Here is a 23,862-nt window from a genome sequence, read left to right on the forward strand (position 1 = left end):
CAAACTTTCGTTCATTCATTTACATAATGAAAACGCGTGACGTTATCATTAACCTCTTGGTACGTTAATAACAAAACTGAAATTATGTTGTTTGAAATATGAAGGATATGGGAAAATAAGCGAGATATTATCGAACAAAGAATTATCAATTATGACGAGAAAGAGTAGAAAGGGGAAGTGAACGAAATCGAAGTAAAATGTCAACGATTTCGAGAGATAAACGAGCACTTGTGCCCGCAGGGTGTTGCCAAGGGTTCATAACGTTCTCGTTAAAGAACGGCTCTCGAAATGATCGAATTTCAGGTGCAATTTCGACCCGATGAAGCGATAATTCGATAGCAATAATGGTCACGCATCAAGAGTCCACTACTAATCGACACCAGACCAGCTATTTTGTCGTTCCTCGCCAATATTATAATCGGCTTGCGTTGTTCGCTGCTCCAAAGATATATCTGTAATTTATAAACTTGTAATTCAAAACCCCTCTGCTTAATTGCGCATTAACGAACGAAGGATGGATCGGTGTAATTTACATGTTCGAAACGCGAGAACTTCTTTACATATGTCACCGATCGGATGAATAATGCACGCTTATTCACTTTGAGAATAGCCGGCGCGTAAAATGGCAAAGCCACTTGTTATCTTTGGAATTCAGTAATAGAATTTTCACGATTATATATGTACATAAAGATAGAGATGAATGAAGGGCGTTAAATATCTCTGGTATAAAAGGACAACGTGAACGATAATGAAATAACAAAGAGAAAGGGGCTTAAAGGTTTTCGTAGCTGGAAGATCCGAGAAGAATCTCGAGTTAACTTCTTAAAAGGAGCATCGAAGCTGGAACCTAGCACGGGACCGCATTAGCACATTAAATGGCTACATTAAGAACTTTATATAATAGTTAATTCGGTCTGTTTGGGCGACGCTATTGCTTCCGGTGAATTTCATCGTAATCCCGGTGTCTTTCTACTGGCGTCATAAATGATCGATAAAGTCCACACCCTGTGCGCCTGGGGACGCATAAAAGCGCCAACTTTTATGATGGTTGAACCTACGCGTATTATCTATTAGCGCGAAACGATTGCGAACAAACCTGTACTCGAGTCGTGTGTAACGATTAATACGCGTTCTCGATGATGAGAGTAGGAGATGATAAAAATTCTCTTAGTTATTAGCACGATAATATACCGTCAATCGGGAAATTCATATTCATACAGGGCAATGAATAATAAATGCAATTTCACCGAGAATAATTTCCAGACTGTCGGTTAATAGAGACGAATGCGAACAAGAAGTGTTTCGAGTAATCGATGAGGCGTAATGACCTTCGACGGATTTCCAGAGATTGTCTCCGGCCGAAGAAGAAGATCGTCGTACATTCGAAACGCTTTGTAGGTACGCTATACGAACAATACAGATGTAATTCGGTTGGAATTTGTTAAAACCGAAGTGGCCCTATATCGCGAAAATCTTAGCAAAAGATAGCGCGTTAAGATCTTTACGGCTGATTGAAGTACAAGCGAAGATATTATTACGATGGTACGAGACCAGTAAAGTGGATTCGAGGGCAACTCGACTCGGGAAGATCTATAAAAATGATCGTAGGCATTTCGAAAGGGAGTTCGATCCAGGACGGGCACGCTAGCCCGTATATAGTCCCCGTATTACGCGCCTGGTCTCAACAAAGCGACGATTACGAGTGCTACGTAGCATGGAATGGATTCGCCGAGGGCGAAACGACGAAACGTTCCATCGAGCGAAACGCAAACATTTGAGATCGGAGCTTTGTATGGTAGAGAGTGAAACAAACGTGCCGAGGAAACCGAGAAGCGTACGTGAACACGTCTATACTTACCAGCAGTTCGCACCAGCACGTTAAGCAGAATGGATAGCAAAAGGGTGGTGGCCCGGTATCCGTGTATTATGATCGTCAGCCACCTCGATACGTTGAATCCCGCACCGTGCCATAGACCCGTGGCCTCGTGCACCATATTTTTCTGCCTCGCCTTTTTTCACCCAGCTTGCCGCCAATTGCCAGCGCCTCGTCGCCCGCCCTCATTCACCGTGTCGTTCTCTGATCCAACGTTAACCCCTCGATTGGTACCCGTTCTCGAGCCACGGGTTTTATCTGAGATTGAAAACGCTCCTTACACTCGGAAGGAATTCTCGGAGGTTACATCGCAACTACTCTACCAGGTCGGGAAACGTCGTTGAAGAAACTCGATTCTTCCGCGTCGATTTGCTGTTTTCGATATTTCGAGTAGACAGAGGGAACCTTTTATCGCGTTCCACTGTGTTGCAATTGTTGCCTGTTCTCTGGTCGCCGTTTCCAAGGATTGATTAGCACGATCGTAGAAAGAGAAAAGTTTCTGTTGCCCTGGAAACCTAGGAAGCAGAACTGACCTCGGTCCTGCGACAGGGCTAAAACATCTCCGTGAGTAGCTTAGCTAGATCAATCCTCTTGGTCTTACGTCAGTTCACGGATTACCAACTTCTCCATGAGGCGTGTCTCGTTCTAAAGTATACCGACGGTAACCGTCGTTAACCGTCGCTAATTTCTAGAAATTACAGACGAGTCGTTCTTCCGTGACAGCCACCGCACGAGCAAACGTTCTCGAGAAAAGGTTCTTTCGATCGAAGCGTGGCAAAAGTCGGTTTCTCGAGCTTGTTTTATCACGATCACACGAAGCGTACAAGCCAAGAAAATGCCACGGAAGGCTCTGGCAAGTTGCTCGGTCGTCGTGTTCGACTATTGTTCCACAGTTATAGGTTACGGTCTCTCAAAACGTTCGAGGCACACCAGGTTCCTTCTCATGCGTCCGGAGGACAAGCAGGAAGATACAAGTATCGTAACGACCGTCGGACTTGAACTGCGTTGTGTTGTATATTATTGAAGTTCGCAAGACGTTGTGGCGAGCCGTTGGACGACACCCTTTGGAAGCAAAGTTAATAGTTCGCCTCTAGGCGAAAGGACTTTCTTGCTTACCGGTTTTCCATTCAGCCTTCATTCACTAACCTTCCTGCATGGAACATTACTGAATTCTGTACGTTATCAGAAATACAGGATGCTCTAGGCCATAGAACCGAGCGCGTTTCCCGGTTTTCTCTTTCTCGAGTGGCTTTCAGCGTTCCGTTACTACTGTTCCACAGCCAACGGGCTACTTCTGTGAAGAAATCTCTGCCTTTCTTTTTACTCAACAGTACATAGACACCGACAGTACAGACGGGCAGAGAAAGAGAAGGAGAAAGAGCCGTCGACAAGCAACATTCGCGCTTCTATTCCGCTACTTTCCTACTACAAGGTTTTTCTTTACTGCTTCAGGTTAGATATTAACGGAATCGCGTGGAAATTTCACGACGCTTTCAGCGAAAACTCAGGACGACTTAATTTCTAACATTAATATTTCCACAGCCGCAAAAGCTTCCTTGCTTCCGATTCACTTCCTGTCCCTTCGACTACGTCCTTTTGAATCCTTCCACAACGTAACATCCACTGGTATACTTGCCTGCGTCAACACCGATAAGGAATCCGAGCTACTACCATCTCTTTACCGCGTCAACCGTCAGGACTTTCGTGTCACGTTGTCCTTCCTTCGTGAATCTACGTTCCTCTATTCAGGTTTTAATTGGAAATACAGGAAATGTCAACGCCGAGAGAGGAGGGTCCAAAGCGGAACTTTGAAATGTACGAGGATTCGCACCGGGGTCGACACGGGTAGAAATTTCTCTAGATATTACAAAACTAAATGAACGAAGCGAAACACGACGATCATTAGATGACACGACTAATATTCTGGCTTAAGCGGACCCTTGTCACGCCTACCTCCTCTGGTCCCTCATTTACGAATGTCTCAACTGTTCCAACCCAACGTCACTCTTGGTGCGCGTTAACAGCGAGCTCGGCGCAACGTTTCCACCTTCTTCTCGAGACCCTTTTCAACGATGCATTTTCGACGCTCGGCTACACTTAACCGGCACACGGCCTGCTTCCTTCTCGCTCGGCAAACCGTCGTCGCTCTTCAGCGCGTTTTACACACGCGTTGCGTTCGTCTCGGGAGGCAAATGCCAGAAGATTTACTAAAGAATTTCGCGGGCTCCCGGGTTTGTGGATATTGTGCAAGTTTGTGGAATACTGCGGCAAGCTGCGGCAAGCTGCGGCTACCAGACGACTGTGTCTTTAGCCAACCAAGTTAACGCTCTCTCCGTGTCTGCCTCTAGGCAGAGAAGCCGATCCTTCTCTTCCACAACTTCCTCGAACCCAAGAACGTCTACCTGCGTAAACACACACGCGCATGCCACTCTCAAGCGATAGTAGCGCGTGGCCTGTCTTCGTGGAAGATCGTCGTGGTTAACCCGCTCCTTTGAGGAATTTGCCCTGTCCCGCGGTTGGTATCTGTACAAGGCCGAGACCAAGCTGCACTGCTTCAGAGATTACGGATGACTCGCTTCCTTAAGGGTTGGCTCGTTCCTGATACTGCTCACCCTCCTGAAATTCGAGCACAGTGGATATAGTATAGTATAGTAGAAGCGTCTCGTTGTCAGACTCGACGCTCGTAAAATCTTAATGGTAACAGGGCTCTTTTTACTTTTCGTTTAGGTCTGACCCGAAATCTCGAAAACCACTAAACGAAGAAAATGAAATAGACAAAGCGGAAAAGAGAATGACGCTTTAATTTAATAGCGATTCTTTCTTTCTTCTTGGCTTTCACTTCAAACTAGTCCCTTAAACGTTTCCGTATCGGAATAGCTCGTGATTTTCGCGTTTACGTAGGCGCTTTTTAATTCGTTATATTAATTGGAAACTCGGTAAATAATTTACGCGCGTAATAACCGTTAATGATAATAAAACCAGAGAATTACTTTCGGTGAATTAATTTCGACGAATCTGTTGCTCCGGGCTATTCATTGTTTCGTCGTTCATCCGGGAATTGTAAACTCGTAGAAAACAACGATCCCACGAGGTACGCGTATAAAAGTCTATCTGTCCGACGTGTAACGTACGTACGGTTTCGTTTTCGACGGTGAAACGCGTTAGCCAGCCGGTGGGAATTACGAGGTACGAGAGAAAGAGAGAAAAAAAGTGAGAGACAGACAGGCCAAAAGGATAGAGAAAATCATTTCGAAACGATTCGATGGAAGAGGACTCTTGGATGGAACGAGTGGAATAGACGGTTAAAATTTTCACTTGGACACGGCAAAGCTGAAGATGGAAAACGCGACAGAGGCGGCATTTATTAAAAGATCATCACTCATTAAAGGATCCTCGAGAAACGAACGAATCGTTGCGACGCCACGGCGGCAGCTACCAAAGCTCACGAGTACACCGCGATACATCCCGTGAAAAGCAACTTTTCCCTCGTCCACGAGAAGAGCACTTCTTCCTCTCCTATCTTTACTACGTGGAGCGTTAAGCTCCCGGAAGACGGCGCGAAATTTAACGAGCGACTAAGGTCGCGAGCGAGTCGGAGTAATAAAAAAAAGTGAGGAAAAACGAGGCTGAAGCAAACGGGATATAAACGATGATGCGGTTCACGCCGTTGGAAGAGGCAACAACTAGTGGTGGAAACATCAACGATAAGCTTGGAATATGTGTGAGACGATGCGTGAGACAGAAATGAAATTGTGGTAAATGTTCCGACGTAGATGCATATTTTAAGATAAAGTAATAATAAATCAAGAACCCGGAAACACGGTGTAGGATTAAGATTTTGAAAACTCTCGTAAGATTGAGCGGTGGACGGAGAAAAACAAGTCGATGTTATTTTTCCGTCCATTTTTTATGCTGTGAAATCGTAGTATGGTGTAAAGCGTGAATTATTCAGGAAAAGGTATAATGTCAGATGTATGTGTGTAGTGTCTTTCGGCTTTCGAGTATATACCGTCTTAGTTTACGTTAAAGTCTGCGGGTATAACGATTATGGTTACTGCCACCGCGCTATTATCTTAGTCGTGAGAACTCGAAATGTATGCATCGATGAAAAACGATTCTACCTGTTAAATATTTTCCAAGCTATTCGATGGGTATGCGAATTATCAAGAATTTTTCTCTTTCGCTTCACCGTACAAGCAGAAAGTTTTCTGGAAAATTTGATTCCTTTTATCGTGGGCTTCGGTCATTTTTGAATCGCTCTTTTACTTCGATAAAAGAAATCTCTCGAAGGAAATGGAAAGTGTTTCCTGAATCTTTCACCGGACCATTTAAAAGTTCGAAGTAAGCGAAAAAGCTTTGATATTTTAAACGGCCATCTTCTCGGTGAATTTGGAGAATGAAGCTCGACGATGGATCGTTCTGAATAATAAGCACCCTAGAAAATATGAACCGCCTTAAATAAGTCTGCTGTCATGCTTCTGGCTTGTCAGTGAATAACTAGAATATAACTCAATGTCCCTCTTTTCTCGATACACGCGACTCAACTTCCTTTCGTCTATATTTTTCGCTGTACCTCTATCGGAATTAACACCGCGACCGATCAGAATCTTAATAAACACGCTAGAGTTTCCCCTCTTATTGGAGATTATGACTCACGGTTCGAATTAAGAAACCTCGTGTTTTAATCTGTAAAGAAGGGTACGTGATCGACATGATAACGAACAGCAGGATAACGCACGATTTCTCAGGAATCTATCGGCATCGGGGAGCAAAGTCACGGAGTTCACAGAGGCTACGTATCTTCTTAGGAAATATGGCGGATTAAGGATTTAGGATCAGGAGCAGAGGATAAAGAGCGGTCGACTTTATGAATACTAATTGGTATCCGGGAGGACATTTGTCGGTGGAATTTATCGGGTTTATCGGATGTGAACCCTCTGTCGTAGCTCGACGAAGCTCATTGAAAAGGTACGCTTCCAGACGGATCGGTCGTCACAGAGAGAAGAATGACGAAAAACTTAATACCGAGCGAAGAGGAGCGTATTACGTAAAGAAGCTTCGACTAAAGAGTCGACCGTTGAATAATGTAGATCCCTCTATCTGCACCATCCGCTCTTTCCCTTTCGCATAAACACGTATCGTTCGTACATGAACAGGATGGAACGGTCTGGCCTGAATTTGGCATCCGTACCGGGTAATTAAGTTCACTTCGTTGTGTACAGATTCATCTCTCGTTCTGTCTCTCGGTGATACACGAAATTGCAGGATTGCCGCGTCGATTAAAGTGCCGATAATCCTGAGCATCGATTTAACCTATGGGTTCGTATCGATTATCGAGTCGATCGTCGTCGGATGTCACGTCCTATTTGGCCACTTGACTGACCCGAAGACATTTAAATGAAAATCGTTGCCCTTTATTCCAGCGAGACAACGGTATTGTGGCGAACGTCACGGCGACGCAATACGCTTCACCTCCCTAGCGTCTTTCTCTTTACATGCATACCTATACGCGCATGCAGGTATATAGGTTCATTTACAACGAAACAAAACGAATGAACGAGAGGACGTCGATGAATACGCGCAAGGAAGAGCGGTTAATTGAAAATCTGTATCATCCTGTTTGGTATTCATTCATATCGAGACTATGTATTGTACAGTAGGTATCGATTCGCATTACATATGTGCATAATTTCGCGCGCAAACCAGACTTCGTGGATATACACGGTCAAAAAAATGTTATTTTTTCTGGCGCTACACCGGATACATCGAGATATTTATTCGGTGCTCGAGAGAGCCGATTGAAACTTTTCACGATTGCATTTCCGCGGTATCGAGGGGTATTCGGTTTTCTGTGGAGAACGATTACACTAAGTGTGATTAACATTCTCGCGTCACGGGAGGAAAAGCCAGGCTTTTGTTTCGTGCGACGACCAGGATGAAGCTTTGAAAAACAGTTGTAAGGAACTCGCGCTACGGAGAATATTATACGATGATGTTAAGCGTAGAGCTGCATTGTGTGGTTATTAAATGGGGAGGAAAGTTTAGAATGAAAGCGTGAACAACGTTTTGTCTCTCGGAAAGAAATACTTTTCGTGGAGGAGACGAGGAAACGAAGTAGAAACAGAAACAAGAAAAAAGGAAAAGAGGAAAAATGCAAATGCCACACTACGGTTAGTAGGATGTTAGCCACACTAGTGATCGAGATTTTTGCGAGAAAATCATCCCACCAGCGCGAAAACGTTTTACGTTTGATATTCCACGAAAGGTGAGAATGTCGTTTACGTGAAACGTAAAACGCCGTTTTATTAAAACCGTCGAAGCGCGAAAAATTTTTTGCGATGCTGGCCATTCAATAATACCTCGTAATAATCTGTCGCTTTTTTTTTTCATGAATAAAATTACATGCATATATAACAGCGCCTGCGTTACGTTGTATATCAATAACAGAGACCGGCGAGGTTGGATGAAAGTATTGTATACAATTCGTTATGTACAACAGTAAATTACTGCAAATTGTTGATATATTTTCAATTCTCCGTGGAGCACGTGGGGAAATTTATATGGTATACAATAAAACACACTAATGGACCAATATTTATTCGTCCCGGACGTGATATTATCGCAACGACGGTCCATCGATTACAATTATTTCTCGCTTAATTTCACTGTTTTGAAATGATCGGCGAAATTTAGAACAATATACGTGTTTGTCATTTCCCGATACGATATCGTGACATATCATCTATGCAAGCTTCTTCCACTAGCCGTTTGTTTGCCTCTGTCTCTGGGAGAACAATCACACTCGTGAAATTAGTTCAACCGGGAATCAATTCGAAATGACCGGCCCGAAATAGGCAAGGTGGTTCCCGTTGAAATTCGTAGAAACCATGAGGATTACTGGAACGTACGATTCGTTCAGGTGAAAATACATTTTCTACCAGTCGTCCATCACCTATTGACAGTGTTATTGATCATAGTGGAAAAGAGGTGGAATCGAAGAAAGCAATCAACGGGGACATTCAACCTGTCTCACTGACAAAGCATACACTAGCTCACGTCAATGACAAACGCGAAGCATGGTGTTAACAGCAATGAAATCCATCGTGAATGGACCTTTTTAAAGTTAAACGGCACACATACACGTAAATCCGGTCGGGATATCCGTGTTCAAGAGAATAATATTTGTCCGATCGTGAAAAGTGAGTAAGTGGAAGGAAGGAAAGTACGAGGAACGAATAAGACAGAGACGAAGAAGAATTTACCTGTTGTTTCATGGGAAACTAATTTCCGAGCTGTCTCCGAAATCTCGCCTAATCTCTTTGCGCCGAGTTTTCTAACAAAGTGCTCATTAGCGAGAATTACATTCCACGCACTGCTACTCTATTGGTCGGTCATTTGATTACATGTTTACAAATTAGATTTTTTTGCAACGTAATTTGAATCACGAAGTACCTTGAATGGGTATCCGGATTATTTTAATGACTACAAAGTCTCGTTTCACGGTGAAACGGCTCGCTTTGAGATCGAATAAATTTCGCTGGTCATCCCTCCCTTTTGGGTTGTATACCACCGCGTAGCGTGAAATCTACGCTAGTTTAATTCTAGCCTCGGCAACAGTGACATAGTCTTGCGTTATTTTATTATTGAACAATTATCGGGAAACGCGATGAAACACGCCAGGCCAATTAAAGTTATCGTCTACATGTCGATCGGACGCAGTGGCAATAAAATTAATATGCCAAATAAAACTTTCGATAGCCGGACGATTTATCCGCGTGTAATCACCACAATTATCGCCATTTAATTACCCTTTAGGATGACAAGTTTCTTCTTTGTCGGTCGTGTACGAAATAAGGCTTTGCCTTTTCACAACGCCAAGAGTGGCTAACGAAGGAATAAGAAAGTTCAAGCGAGTTTCCATTATCGTGCACGAAAAAACAGAATTAATGAGTCTTTTTTTTTACTCTCTCTCTCTCTCCCTCCCTCCCTCCCTCTCCCTGTTTTCTCGTTTTTCTTTTCTGTTTCTTGCAACCAAGACTTTTTCCCTCGATCTTGCACGAAGCGAAACACGTCATCGTTTTTTAGTAGCATCCTGTCGACGTTAGAAATATGGCTTAACTGTTTTCTTACATGAATACCACGTTTTCTAAACTTCTACCCGATACAGTGAACCAGCAACAGCACCAAAACTACAGCTAAGTTCCTGTATATTCCACAATTTCGAGCCTACGCCATATACAGAATCACGACCCTATCCATCCTAGACTCGACGATTTACGTTCTACAATTAGGTCCTTCGTTTAAACTGTCACCTGATTGCTCGACAGATAAGTCGGCGTCGTGTAGATACTCTATGAACGATGAAAATTTATCACCCAAGTTAAAATCTAGTTTCATCGAGTTCCCAGGACGAAGAATTACAGCGTATTAAACACGGTTTTACGCGTATTCCGTACGTATGCGGGGATAACATAGTTAGTTGGCAACATTAAATAAAATTCGCAGTACTGCTCTGACTTCCACACAATCCATTTTTGACGAGCGTATAAATATATCCAGATATACATAGACAGGCATACGTATAGACACGTATCTCGTAGGTATCGTAGTGTGTAAAAAGATTCCGTCCGTTCTTTTGACCCGCTTTTACGCAAAAAACATCTGACACTCGAAAAGAATTCAAGTAGACGCGGACGTTGGTACACAGACAGACACTTATACCGTATACGCCGAGGAGTACAGGCCGCGGAAAAAACGTGTGTATTGAATGAATACTCAATGAGTTGCCGAGCCGTAAAAAAAAACCGAACCACCGGCTAAGGGAGGTAAAAGAAAAAGGGAGAAAATATATTCAACGAATCGCAAAGTTATACGAGTTATAAATTTCCTCCAGTTTCTCCGGTGCGCTATTGACTCTGTTCGAACCGAACCTTTCTTTAGTCGACTCGCGACAATTGCTCTTTGTACGGTTTTAATCTCACCGGCAACTGTATCGTTCACGAGCAACAAAACAACGAGGTAAATCGATGGCTACGGAGTGTAGGTATGTAGGAACAGGATGAAAATGACAAATTGAAAAGAGCCAAGTGGCAGACTTACGTGTCGCCGCGACATTCTGTAGCTTCGATAGATTACAAGATCGTCAAGTTGGACAGGAGACAGGCACGGTGTTGACATCCCGCCGATAAGTTGTCGACTCGCTTAACGATCCTCGAAGTTACGTCGTTGTCCCAAACGTATCATTTTCCAGCTACTTGGCGCGGCGTTTCCCTGTCGAAGTTCACGGCTCGAGTGCGCCCTGGCCGAGCGGGAGTTTAATGACGTTCGAAAGATCATTAAACTGGGCCGCACGCTAATTAACCTAAGGGAGAATAAACGCGCTCGACGCGACGATGCATGACGCGTAACGAGGCTGTTCAGAACGATGTGGAAGGAAAATACGAGGAGACGAACCGTAGGCGCGAACAAAGCGTCTCTAATGGAACGAGCTCGAGGCGAATTGTGAAACGTATATGTCTCTTGTACTGACGAACGGAGGACGAACGAACGGAACGGAACGAAATAAGAGGTCAAACGAACGAACGGAACAATATTGTTTTACCGCGCGGCAAAACGCGAGCAACGCGTGAAAAAATCACGTAGCATAAGACACGGGAGACGCGTGGATTCGACGTCGAACTCGTCGTGGATTGCACTGGCCGGTTCAGCCCTTTACCGACTCGTAGGGGTGGCAGCAAAAGCGTGCAAGGAGAAGGGATATAGCACGATGGAGGGAAGGATGGCTGGGAGGGGGTTAGGGGAGAATGGAGGAGTGAAAGAAAGAGGGATAGTGGGAGGATGAGGATAGGAAAGGGGAAGAGGTTGGTGGATATATAGCTAGCAGCATCCACAGTGCTGAAAACCACCGTGGTACATTTCGCGGGGCTCCCATGAGAGAGGAAACAAGAGAAAAACAGAGAAACGAAGGAGAGAGGGCACGAGAGTTGGTGGCTCCTACGAAATTAAAACAAAAAGCGTGGGGAAACACATCGTATCGCTGCAAACGGACTAGTACATACGCCGTCACTACTCGCACTTTTCCTCCTTCTCACTTACATTCGTGTCTCCAGTTGCACAACCGCATTTCTCTCCATCCGTCCTGTACGCAAACTTATTCTTTTTCCCGCTGGGTGGAGTCAATTTTTTCTTCCCTTTTGTCGTTTATTACGCGTCGGCGTACACGTTAGACGCTAGAAATTACGCGATGTTATATTCCAGGATACTTTGCCGGGCGATGACGACTCCTTTGCACCGTACACCTCATTTAAAAAGTTCTGGATACAGCAGTACTAGAACTGTAGCAGGCTGCTGAAACGCGCGATTCTTTAAAAATGAAAATCGGAATCCCTCGTGTATTAAGAATCGGTCTATCTCGTCGGACAACCGCGATTTATCCGGTCTTGCACTTCAAATCCACCCTCTCTTTTCTATTCGTATGACCTATTCTCTCTTCCTTTTGTTCCCCTTTCCGCGACACGAAATTGCAAGGATAATACATCCAGCGCGATAAGTAACCATGGATCGCTATAGTAATAAGTTCTCGTAACACAGTGAACAAAGTCGAGCACACTGTCCGGAAGTAGATCGTTCCGTATTTGTACCTGTGGACGCGTCTCATCTTTTCTATTCGTCACGTCTTTCTACCTCGTAGAATTTTATCGTATACGCGTTTGATACATTCTTTGTCGGTGAGAAAACGCGAGCGTATCATTTAATTAGGAACCCTTTCAGTCCTCTCGCCTTCAATGAAAAACAAACCCGCAAAACGAAGAAAAAAGAAAGATGGTGAAAAAGGAGAACGCGGTAGAAAACGGCGCACACAGCGGCATAGAGACGCCTATGCAATTACCCCGACAGAGAGCTTTAAATTTTCTCCAAATTACTGGGCCGTGTTTCACGTCGTACGCGCATCCAAACTCTCCCTCGGTTTCCCACCCCCTCAACCTTATTTTTTCCTTAGGCTCAACCTGCTTCGTCGCTCTCTTTCCTTCCCTTACATATCTATACATTTCTTCTCTCACTTTTGCTCTTGTTCTCCCACGACTATCCCTTTCCAGCCAAGCTTTGAAATAAAAGTCGATCGAGTGAACACAAGGGCAAGCTGCCGAGCACCTCGTTCATCGCCTGTAGATTTATCGTTTCGTTCTCTTTCAGTGGTTCGCCATGAATCGCTGCTCCAGAAGAGAACGACCAACATTGTGGGAATGGAAAAAGCGCAAAGAAGAAGATAAAGGGAAAACATGACAGGAAGGGAAAGTCAAGCATGACGACCACGCATGGCGTTTCAAAACGCGCACAAACAAGTATAGAACCGATGAAAAAAGGACACTACAGGGTGCCCTAGCAACTATGCCCGTCGAAGGGTGGCCGTGATTAATGATAAGCTGCTGCGATTCGAATTTCGTGGTAATAGGATAACCTGGATATTTTAAGGATAACCCAGGAGACACGCTCCTGGATGTCTTATCTGACGCAGGCGCTCGCGCACCGCCCCACCCAGTTGCAGGAATCATCACCAACACAATCACGATCCAACGATAGAGTTGAATGTAATACAAAGCCAGAGACTCGTCTACATGCACGAGGGTGCACGTGGTCACGGTTGCCGGATAAATTTTATTAAACCTGGTGGGGGTGTAAAACTGCATACACGGCCGCATTAGTCTGACTATAATTTACGAAATTATACGCCGCATGCTTTATTACATGCCATTTTTGCGAGCCTGTAAAACTTCCCTGGTTTGTAAAATTTACTAACCGATCGATGAGGTTTTTGCGACAAAACAAACGCGCAAATTCCTCTTCGCGCGAAGTTGCCCCTACTTCGAAACACCTATTTAGAGCTCGATACTTGGCATATTTTCATTCACACATATTACTTACACAAGTCGAGCTTTTAATATTCTTAAAATGCGAGAGGAAAGAGAATTTTATCACGATTCGTTTTAACTCGATATTTATTAACACTGTAATTTCCTTTCTACCATGAACAAAGCAAAGTAATAAGAAACCTTCCACATTCAAAGCAACTGCTTATTTGTCGAGTAGTCGTGAAGCAACAGTGGAGCACAAAATGGTAAAGCAACGTGCAAAAAGTCAGACGATAGAGGGGCAAAAAAGGGGATGCCTAAGATAGGTAACTCTACAGTCTACAGGGATGCTTTTTAAAACGCCACCGCTTATGCGGATTTTCTCCTTGAACTGACGTACGCCTAGGCTACGTTGTAACGTCTTGTTCCCCTTCCTCGATTTTATGGCTATTGCTCTTCCCTTCTTCCTGTTACCGAGTTATTTAATCGAATCACCTAACTCCCGCTCCCTTTTGTCAAATGTTTGCTCGCTTTCAACTAGAGAGCAAACGCAGCTTGATTAACAAAAAATAGAGGGATATGTCTGAGACTAGAAATCTACTGAATCTCCCTTATAAGGTTTGTTTGCTCTCATAAGTGATTTATGAAATATATAAAACCCGAACGAAGAAATAGTACACGAATTATTGAGATTATTTGAAACCCATCCACCAGGGTTGTTAAAAAATTATTGTGATGATTGTTCGGGATTATTTAAGAATTATATTAGCGTCATTCGAGGCCATTTACCGAAATCGTTTCAAAATTATTCAAGATCTTTTGAAAATTATTCAACGTTTCTGTACTACTCTGCCAAAAGCATATAAAAGAAGGATCTCTTCTTCGTATTCTCGTACTTTGCATCTGTAACGAGCATGCAATAGAGAGACGTAGAACGAAATATATGCAGATACAGTGGGATTCAATAAGAAACGATCTGATGGAATCTTGAATTTTATTGGTGGGCTAGCTTGAAGAACGGTCAAACGAAAATAACATTTCGATTATCTGGTAATTATGATAACTAATAATCTCATAATCTCTGGATGTCTCGAAGCAAGTACGCACGAAGAAACTTTACCAACTTATTACCAAGTGACCTAAAGCCGGAGTAGCTTAAGATAGATTTATCATTTCTGTGTGTGGTTTAATTAGAAATTCTAACAAGCTTCGACAACAAATATGGCGTATTTCGAAAGTTCCGATGTACCGTTTGCGTGAAACTAAACAGCGAGCTTTTGGTTAAGGGATTCATCCGTGATTCTACCATCCTTTATTTATGAATGTCGGGAAAACAATGGCGCGTTATAGAGAAAATTTGCATATAAATTCAGATAGCACGGCACACGATACCTCTCGCGCCCTTAATCGACACGGATAGCCGAACGAAACATAGCCGAAGACTTACTTCGTAAGTTGTAATCGTAACATCCTCCTAGATTCATGATATATTTTGATTTTTGATATTTTGTTCGTTCTTTATCATATAAAAAGGTATCTTAAATAACATTCATCGTCTAAAGCAGTTATGTGTAGAGGGTACTATTTTTAGTTTGTACTTAGCTACGTAGTAAGAGCATTTATATTTGTTATGTTCGTAGAAATACTCGTACTTTATAAAAATCCGAGACATTTTATCACACGACTGTAGTTTAAGAATTAAATTAAGTACTGCAACACTTCGCAAGCTGCTCCATTTGTTATCGGTTATTACTTCAAAAAACATAACAAATCTCTTGCTTTCAAAGAACAGAAGCAGTGAAAGAAATCTTTTTGTCTTAGGACGAATAACGAATGAAGTTCGTGTTGTATTCAGAAGCAAACACTTACGTAATTAAAGATACAATCAACGAGTATCAATCAACACTTGATAATAACGATTGTATGTATTTTTAACCTTTTATTTTACTCGATTATTATACTCGAACATTCTAATAAGAACAAATCTATACCAACGTTTTCTTTTCTTCGATGATAGAAAATGATTACGCAAGCCACAGAAATACGCGAGCCTCGTTATATTATATGATTCGTGATAGTCGTGACTCAAAAAGAAGAATAAAATTTCTTTCGAATTTGATACTCATCATCTGTTTTGCATTGCAACGTCTATTATTCTAAGAGTCTAAATTATATTTGATACTGTTGGCTGAAACGAATCTCGAGTTCTCCCTTCAACGTATTACAGTTAGGTATGGGACAAATGAACTCTTGCTTTTGTAAATCTACCTAGATTTTATTCGTGATATAAGTATTACGAAACTAACGTTAGGTTTTATTGCATTCTGGTATTTCTTGATTTTAGCCATTTTTATCCTAGATCGAAAGTAGACGACATCCAAAGGATTTATTGGAACCAATTTTCGTACTAGGTCTTTACTAACTATATCGAAACCGTGATAATCGTTTTTTCTCTAACCAACCATCTAGCTAAGCTGGAACAATAAAGATCTGAAATATTTCGTCGTTCTATCGATAAATTATAGTTAACCAAATAAAGTACAATTAGATTGAAGGATCTCTAATTTCCTTAATTGTAAAATCTTAGGAATAAGCAAAGGTGTAAAATATAATAATGCAAAGATAAATGTCACTTGAATAATGTTTAGTATGCAGATATGAATCATTGTGAATATATAATAGGTAAATATACTAAAGATATTAAATATAATGTTACATATGTAATTAAATATAAAATAAAAATAAGTCATCCAGACTTAACACGTTCATTTAGTAGAAAACTAAATTATCTGGTAAGATTAAAATTATTCGTTCACTGTATGATATAATCTCTACATGATTTTAAAATATGTTATTTCACAATCACATTTCAATATAAAAGTTAATTCTGCTATTGGCAGAATAATTAAACAATATTTTCCTTTTATCTCATCATGTACATTCGTTAATTCCCGCCTTCATAATTTATACTTGTTGCATTCGTTTAAGTACACAGACTGCTATAACATTTATTAATATAATATCTGATATTCAGTAACAAGTAGAGTATAAATAAAGGCATTGTTAACAAATAAATAAAAGGATTCTATTTTGAATACAAAATGGTTAAAAATATCACAAAAATCCTTGACATTTCGTGGAGATTTGGTGGTACGAATCTAACCTCAAAACACAAATCATTTTAGAAATTTCTGTTATGTTAGATAAAATATTTTATATATCTTTAAAACGTTTGATAACTTGTAAAGTATAAAAACTATCATTGGTGGTCTTCTTTTTGCTCTATAGAAAAATGAAATACGTTATTTATTTAGTTAAAGTTGGAATAAGTATAAGAATGCAAAAGAATATATAATATTGACATACTGAAGAACCTAACCTTAATCCTCTTCTGTATATATAATTAAATAATATACTTTTATAAAGTAACATAATATTAAATAGATAAATTTTTACAGTAACTGCAGCGAGTAATGAATCTGACAACATGGGGAAATCATTCTTGCATTTAAAATTAAAATTAGAAGAAAATGGCAAAACTAGGAATGTTTTTGTAGAAATGACAATCAGTGAATTTTATAAATTTATACATGATCTAGAAAAAGCAAAATGTAATCTTGATTTATTACTTTGAATATCATTTAAAATATTTGATTATAAGTTAATCTTCTAACAGGATTATATCTTACAAAAATACTTTAATTGTATAAATGCAATATTACATTCAATAAAATAATACAACTAGAGATTGACTACTTACAAATATGTAATTATGACTAGTTCACATAAAAATTAAAAATGTTAAAAATAAAACAAAAATATAAAATAACCTTAATATTTTATAATCATTTAAATATGAATAAAATTATTTCCATATAATCTTAATTGCACAGACTTCAAATTTCCTATGGGTCCAGTTCTTAGTATTTGCTGGTAATCAAGAATTTGTATGTTACAGTCCAAGTGTATAATAAGAATGTCTTGCCAAATGACAAAAGTTTCCGCATTAAAAGACATTATCATTTTTTGAAATTCCACTTGAACATTTATGTAGATTCTATTTTGAAAAATCTGAGATCTGAAAACAATATAAATTTATGTCAGTAATAGAGAAGTTTGTCACTGGGCAACATATAAATATATGTGTACAAATATTAGAAAATTTAAAATGTTAAGAATTAGATACTCCAAAGAAAGTTTTAATAGCATTAAAACAGTCAGTAGAAAACTGGGAATCTTTATTTATTTTTCATTCTTTACAATCTTGGATTTCCTTACTCTCTATTATATCTTTTCATATCACAATGAAGTGGATATCTCACTAATTACATACGTAATTCATCAAATATCATAATTATGTACTTATGTTTCTAATATAAAAATAAATTTATACAATCTGTTCATAATTGCATATTTAATCATAAATTATATTTACACAGTTCAATTATTTTGTTCTTTTTTGTTTATATTAAATTAAATTAAATTGTTTGTAGGCAGATATAAAATTAAAAAAATTTCTGAGGGAGTAATAATAATTAGGTTGTCAAATTAATACTGCAGCACTTAAAATACTATTGAAAGACGCTAAATATATGCAATAGAAACTAATAAATCGTTTTAAAAAATATTTAGAGCTGAGATTGAATATAGTCAGATCACCTAAAAATTATAAATACACAAGCAGAGAAAAAAAATACGCACTTTATAGTTCCCGCATTTGAATGTATAAGTTGGTCAGAAATAGATGATATTTTATAATGCTCATTGGCCTACGTTTTGTAGGTGGAGGACTAACTACAGTACCTCTTTGATTATAAGGTTCTGCTAATGCTAATGCAGGATTTTTTAAATCTGTTGACGAACTTGCTTGTGACTTCTCTGTTGAAAGTTCTTGTAAAGCTTCTTTTGCTTTAGCTTTTTGTTGAATAGATTCTAATACTGGTACAATAGCACCAAGTAAAGGACGTTTAGATGGTTCTCCAGACCAACATTGTTCCATTAACTTCCAACATTCATTGTCAAAAGAAGGTAATCTTTCTGGACGTATACCTAAGGACAATGAAAACAATAGTTAGAAAAGAGGAGTACAAAGTTAAATAAATTCTTCCAGACTTATAAATTTTTTAACCTTTTCTCACACTAGTCCATAATAGTTCTTTATTATGAAATTGTTCAAAAGCATATGGTAATCTTACATGTCCCGCGCATATGTACCAAAATAAAATTCCAAATGCATATACATCGACGCTACTATCATAATGACCAGAAAGAAGCTCTGGTGCCATATGAACAGGTGTTCCAACAATACTCCCTAACATCATAACTTCAGTGATGCAAAATCCGAAGTCAGTTAATTTCGCTCTATTTTCTGTATCGAGAAGAACATTTTTTAATTTAATATCCCGATGTACTAGTCCTTGAGAATGAAGATAGCGTATTCCTTCCAACACGTCTAGAGCTATTTGTATGCGTTCTAACCAAGATAAACCAGCGCGTATTCCACAATATAAATCACGACTTAAACGATCTGATATTAAAAGAACTGCAGATCCAAGACCAAATCCTCCTCCATAAGATTGATCAATAACTGATCCACGAAGCTTCACTATTCTTTTATGTTCAGGAATGGATCTACTATAGTAAAATTCCATAGCCAGATCGTTCCAATGGCTTTCGTCTGAAGGAACAACTGACTTAACTGCACAAGGACCAGGTGTGCCACCCCAGCCATCACAAGCAAATACAATGCCATATTGACCACGACCAATTTCTTCTTTATAATGGGGCATTCCATAACGAACAAGATCTATCATTGATGTGGATTCTAATGCTAATCTAGCTAATCTAGGAGCATGATATTTTCTAATAGCTATTCTTTGTTCTTCAGTTCTTTCTAACTCCCCAGAATAATAATTTTCTATTGATCTGAGAGCAGCCTGAAATGCGTCATGTGAGGACTCAAGTTTATCTCCAAATTGCATCAATATCATTTTAGCCAACTTTGATGCTGATAAAGAATTCAATATCTCAATTTCCACTTTCTTCCACCAAGCTACATCCAGAGTGTGAGTTGATGACCATTGCAAAGATGAAGACATAAAAATCAAATTTAATCTTTCTAAAAATGAATATATTGAAAATGGTGAAGAATTATGTAATTCAATATTATATGCAGCTGAAAGTATTTGTTTCAAAGCATCACTAGCTAATAAACAAGTATCGCATTCGTATGTTCTTTCGAGACTCAATAAACAACGCTGTAAGGTACCAAAAAAGCTTTCACGTAAACAGTTGACGGAATTTACAAGTTGCTTTGCAACTTTTTCACCTAAACAGTAAAGCATTATTCTCTGAACTTCAGAAATTGCAGCTTTGACGGTTACAGACCATTCCGTCCTCTCGCTATTATTGAAGAGGTTTTGATACAAACATACATCATTACTAGATGATAACACATCATTTTTCATCTCTTGAATAATATTTTGTATTAATCCAGTTAGTTCTTGTTGTTTTTCATGAACAATTTTCATTAAATTGTCATATAATTCATTTTCCTTCTGTTGAGCATACTGTATTCTCTTAGGAGTTATTTGAATTATACGTGCCATATCAAAGGCACTTAAAATAAACTTTCTTAGGCTCGTTGTATGTACTTCATTTAAATAAGTGCTAGCATTAATAAGATATGTTTGCAAACATCCACGAATGAAATATAAAATTCGGTCTGTTTTTTTGTACGAGTCAAGAAAATCACTAGAGCTATTACATTGCCCACTATCAAGCCAAGATAATTGATCAACTTCAACAGACTCTTTCATTCCAAGGAAACCTAAATTTGCGAGCTGATCCAACCATGTTAAACCAAGTGAATTCATTCTATCAAAATCAATATCACCATCAGTTTTACTTGATGTAGAATCAGAACTTAGTCGATTTTGAAGTCTATGTTGTTCAGATTCAGTCAATTCAGCATCAATGCCAGTCATTAAGATATCTCCCACAGATGATATAAAAAGTACTGGATTAAAGGGGTAAGTCTCCCTTAGGTCTCTTAGCTCTTTCAAATTTTGTTCTGTTAAAGGTTCATCACCAAGCGCATATAAAAATATTGGTAAAATAGATAATAACTCTTTTTCGAGAACTTTTACCGCTCCAGTATTTGGAGCAATAAATATTTGAACACCATCTTTTAATATAGGTTGATTTAGTTGGACTTCAAGTACTGTTGGATAAGTTGTATCTTCACTTCCAGATTTTGTTAGATCTTCGATTGGAAGTGTAGTCCAAGGTTTTTCATTTGCTTGCAAATTTTCAAGTATTTCATATTCTAGACCTAATGTGAGACTAATGTGGTTTGTTTGACCATAAGTAAGTTTAATCCACCGCCATAATCCATTACATACTGGTAAGATATTGGTAGATATTAAAGTATTAACTATTGTTGCTTTTGCCTTGTTATTTTGTCCAAGAACTACAATAGCTGGAGAATTCGCTAAAATATGTGTGATTTTGTCCAATGTTAAGGGAGGTAGTAATTCCTCTACAACATTTTCTGTAAAAAAAAAAAAAGGTAAAATTATATTTTGATCGTAGCGAAATTTAAAAATTCCAATATTTACCTTCAGGAAAGAAATTTTCTAGATTAATAACTTCTAAAGCACGTTGAGTTTCTACAAGAACATGTTGTAGGTGATTTTTATTACGTAGATATCTTCTAAATTCTTGTGGTAATTTGCTTACCATTTTTCAGTCTTGTTTTAAAATTTTTGGCACTTCAAAATTCTTTTTACCCTGTCAAAAACATTTTATATTAATACAAAAGAATTTCTAATTTTTTAAAAACTAATTTTGTGTAGTTAGAGTATTAATATAATATTTATATTATTAATATAATTAGCTTTCTAAATTATACTCTTTCTATTTATCTTTATTTTTTTTAACAAGAATGTACTGAGTATAATTGTTAAAGTAAATATTCTACTAATAATAGTACAATTAAAACTGAAAATAGTTTATTATAATGAAACCAAGGCATGCAATATATGAATTATTTGTATACATCGTTCATATGTTACTACAATATTTTTGGTAGAATAAAATATGTTTAAAAATGTTTTGAGAATGTTTTTAAAAACTGACACGATTACTACATTACTAACCATTAAAACAGTTAAGTCATTAATAGCTTCAATTGAGGAACTATTTATCGATCAATTTTTATTTCAAGACATGTTTCTTTGAATATTTTGTTATTCACTTAATATCAATTGTAATCTTTAATTACTGAAACTATAAGTACTATTGCTGTGGAATAAGTATTAAACAATTTGTTACAAAATTCTCACCATAAATTCACACGCATTCACAATATAAATATTAGTTAGAAATTCAGGCAGTTAATCCAATAATATCAGAACTTTTTATCACGGAAAATTATTATTCAAAAATGATAATCTCTACATGAGGAGTATATATACATCCAACTCATAGTGGACACTAAGGGCAGTTGTTTTGACTTAAGCACGTAAACGGTTTATTATAGCTATGTTCTCATTCTGATATTGATTACAAATGAGAAGAAAATAATAAATTGGATGATATATTGTACGCACCATTTGAGGTGATACATTACTTTAGCATATGCTTATGTATTCTTGTTTTATACGATTAAGAAAATACAAGCAAAGAATATAGAAGAAACAAGATTCCCTTTATTTCACAAGATAAAATGCATAGATACATGTTAATATTTGCTAAGAATTTATAACTGTAGTGAAATGCATTTATATAAATGTTTATTATCATAACTTATCGAATACTTTGTAAAAAATAATCCATTACAGTATATAAACATAATCCCTACCAGTGTCTTATCTGCGACATATTTTTTCACATATAATAAAATTTATGTAATGGAAACAAAAAGGAGGAAAGTATTTTTGTAATTGTAATATGGATATTTGAATGAAGTTTTAAATTCCCTTATTTTTAAAAATTTATTTTTGAATGAATGAATTCTTTATTGACAATATGTAACCTTTTACGTACAAATTATCAAAGAATAAATACATAATTACATTACATTATACAGGTCAAAAGTACTTTATACTTTACTCCATAAAATTATTATATATATATATATATATATATTATATATATATAACTTTACTTTATACTTTACTTTATATACTTTATACTTTATATATAACTGTACTTTATACTTTACTCCATAAAATTATTATATATATATATATATATATATATATATATATATTATATATATATATATATATATATATATATTTTTAGCATTTATAAAAATATGTAATTATTCCAACCATTGACTAAGTGCTCCAACTTTGAGAACATTTCATGGTAATATTCAATAGCGATTAAAATTTGAAAATGTGAAACAGTGTGAAAGAAATATTTCACTACTTTGCTACGCGATTACAATAAGAATACAATAAATACATATTACAGTATATAGTTAATTATAAATACCATTTAAGAATAGAATATTTTACTTTTTTCTTTATCCCCAGTCATTGTTGCGTAGAATTCACTGTCTGGAATCTTCTGCAATGTGTGCTGAATTAAGAAATGATGATTTTTCTATTGTTATTACCAAAAACGACTATGTACACTACATTTGACTCATTTCTTTGCTTCTTCATTTTGTTACTAACACGACAATGTATAGATAAGGATGACAATGTCATCTGTGTACAAATTTTGTATCTCGTTAATACCTAGTGTATCTGTTAACACATATTTGCATGGCTGTCGTTGATGAAGTCGCAGACTGCTTCCAGTAGAACACTTATGCCAGCTGTCGATACTATTTTAGTAATATAAATTGGAAATCAAGTTGTAATTTGAGCGAATAAGTGCATTAGAAATTAGATTTTTGTTCTAATATGAACATTACTGAAGTAAACTCGTCAGTGAAATCTGAGAAGGGGTGTATCGGCAGTGAAATGATTTGATGTAATAGTCGGAAAAGCAGATTGCAAGTGAATTGCTTCCTGTATTATCTAGACTTGGATTGAGATGTGTTGATACGTCGCAGATGGCTCTGCGTGTATCGCGTCTCTGCACTCGAATACAAAAGTTAAATTTCCCGCGTTTCTATTGTAA

At 38.1% G+C, this 23,862-nt stretch overlaps 3 protein-coding genes across 5 annotated transcripts in view; 1 reads left to right on the top strand and 2 right to left on the bottom strand.

The window, feature by feature from the left end:
* LOC132911271 (lachesin-like) overlaps window positions 1-11,589 on the bottom strand; it is a 33,148-nt gene extending 21,559 nt beyond the window's left edge. The window contains exons 1-2 of the mRNA XM_060967829.1: window positions 10,973-11,589; window positions 1,859-4,489 (exon numbers count right to left, since the gene is read on the bottom strand). Of these exons, the coding sequence (XP_060823812.1) occupies window positions 1,859-1,994 (136 nt within the window). The 5' untranslated portion in view covers window positions 1,995-4,489; window positions 10,973-11,589. The remainder of the gene's footprint in view (window positions 1-1,858; window positions 4,490-10,972) is intronic.
* Window positions 11,590-16,516: 4,927 nt separating this feature from the next.
* Window positions 16,517-17,468, top strand: LOC132911362 (COMM domain-containing protein 7-like). The gene is made up of 2 exons (XM_060967983.1): window positions 16,517-16,872; window positions 17,181-17,468. The coding sequence occupies exons 1-2, from the start codon at window positions 16,824-16,826 to the stop codon at window positions 17,354-17,356; spliced, it is 225 nt and encodes a 74-aa protein (XP_060823966.1). The 5' UTR covers window positions 16,517-16,823; the 3' UTR covers window positions 17,357-17,468.
* Window positions 17,469-17,943: 475 nt separating this feature from the next.
* On the bottom strand, window positions 17,944-23,533 carry LOC132911361 (dual serine/threonine and tyrosine protein kinase). Of its 3 annotated transcripts, XM_060967981.1 has the most exons (5): window positions 23,227-23,533; window positions 22,331-22,375; window positions 21,342-21,513; window positions 18,851-21,274; window positions 17,944-18,771 (listed from the first exon to the last, which is right to left on the bottom strand). In XM_060967981.1, exons 3-5 carry the CDS (start codon window positions 21,463-21,465, stop codon window positions 18,425-18,427), a joined length of 2,895 nt encoding a protein of 964 aa, XP_060823964.1. In that variant the 5' UTR covers window positions 21,466-21,513; window positions 22,331-22,375; window positions 23,227-23,533; the 3' UTR covers window positions 17,944-18,424. The 3 variants fall into 3 exon arrangements, with proteins under 3 accessions (XP_060823964.1, XP_060823963.1, XP_060823965.1); XM_060967980.1 differs by lacking the exon at window positions 22,331-22,375; XM_060967982.1 differs by lacking the exon at window positions 22,331-22,375 and having other exon boundaries at window positions 23,475-23,508.
* Between the last annotated feature and the right edge of the window lie 329 nt (window positions 23,534-23,862).

The sequence above is a fragment of the Bombus pascuorum genome, chromosome 10 (genome assembly GCF_905332965.1).
Source record: "Bombus pascuorum chromosome 10, iyBomPasc1.1, whole genome shotgun sequence".
Taxonomy (NCBI): Eukaryota; Metazoa; Arthropoda; class Insecta; order Hymenoptera; family Apidae; genus Bombus; species Bombus pascuorum.

Bases quoted from the DNA above. Each gene is read 5' to 3' on its own strand.
- LOC132911362 (XM_060967983.1), top strand. From the start codon at position 16,824: ATGGTTAAAAATATCACAAAAATCCTTGACATTTCGTGGAGATTTGGT. The intron at 16,873-17,180 runs GTACGAATCTAA...AAATTTTTACAG, and splicing joins CATTTCGTGGAGATTTGGTG to TAACTGCAGCGAGTAATGAA.
- LOC132911361 (XM_060967980.1), bottom strand. From the start codon at position 21,465: ATGGTAAGCAAATTACCACAAGAATTTAGAAGATATCTACGTAATAAA. The intron at 21,275-21,341 runs GTAAATATTGGA...TTTTTTTTACAG, and splicing joins AGAAAATTTCTTTCCTGAAG to AAAATGTTGTAGAGGAATTA. The intron at 18,772-18,850 runs GTTAAAAAATTT...CATTGTCCTTAG, and splicing joins ATGGACTAGTGTGAGAAAAG to GTATACGTCCAGAAAGATTA.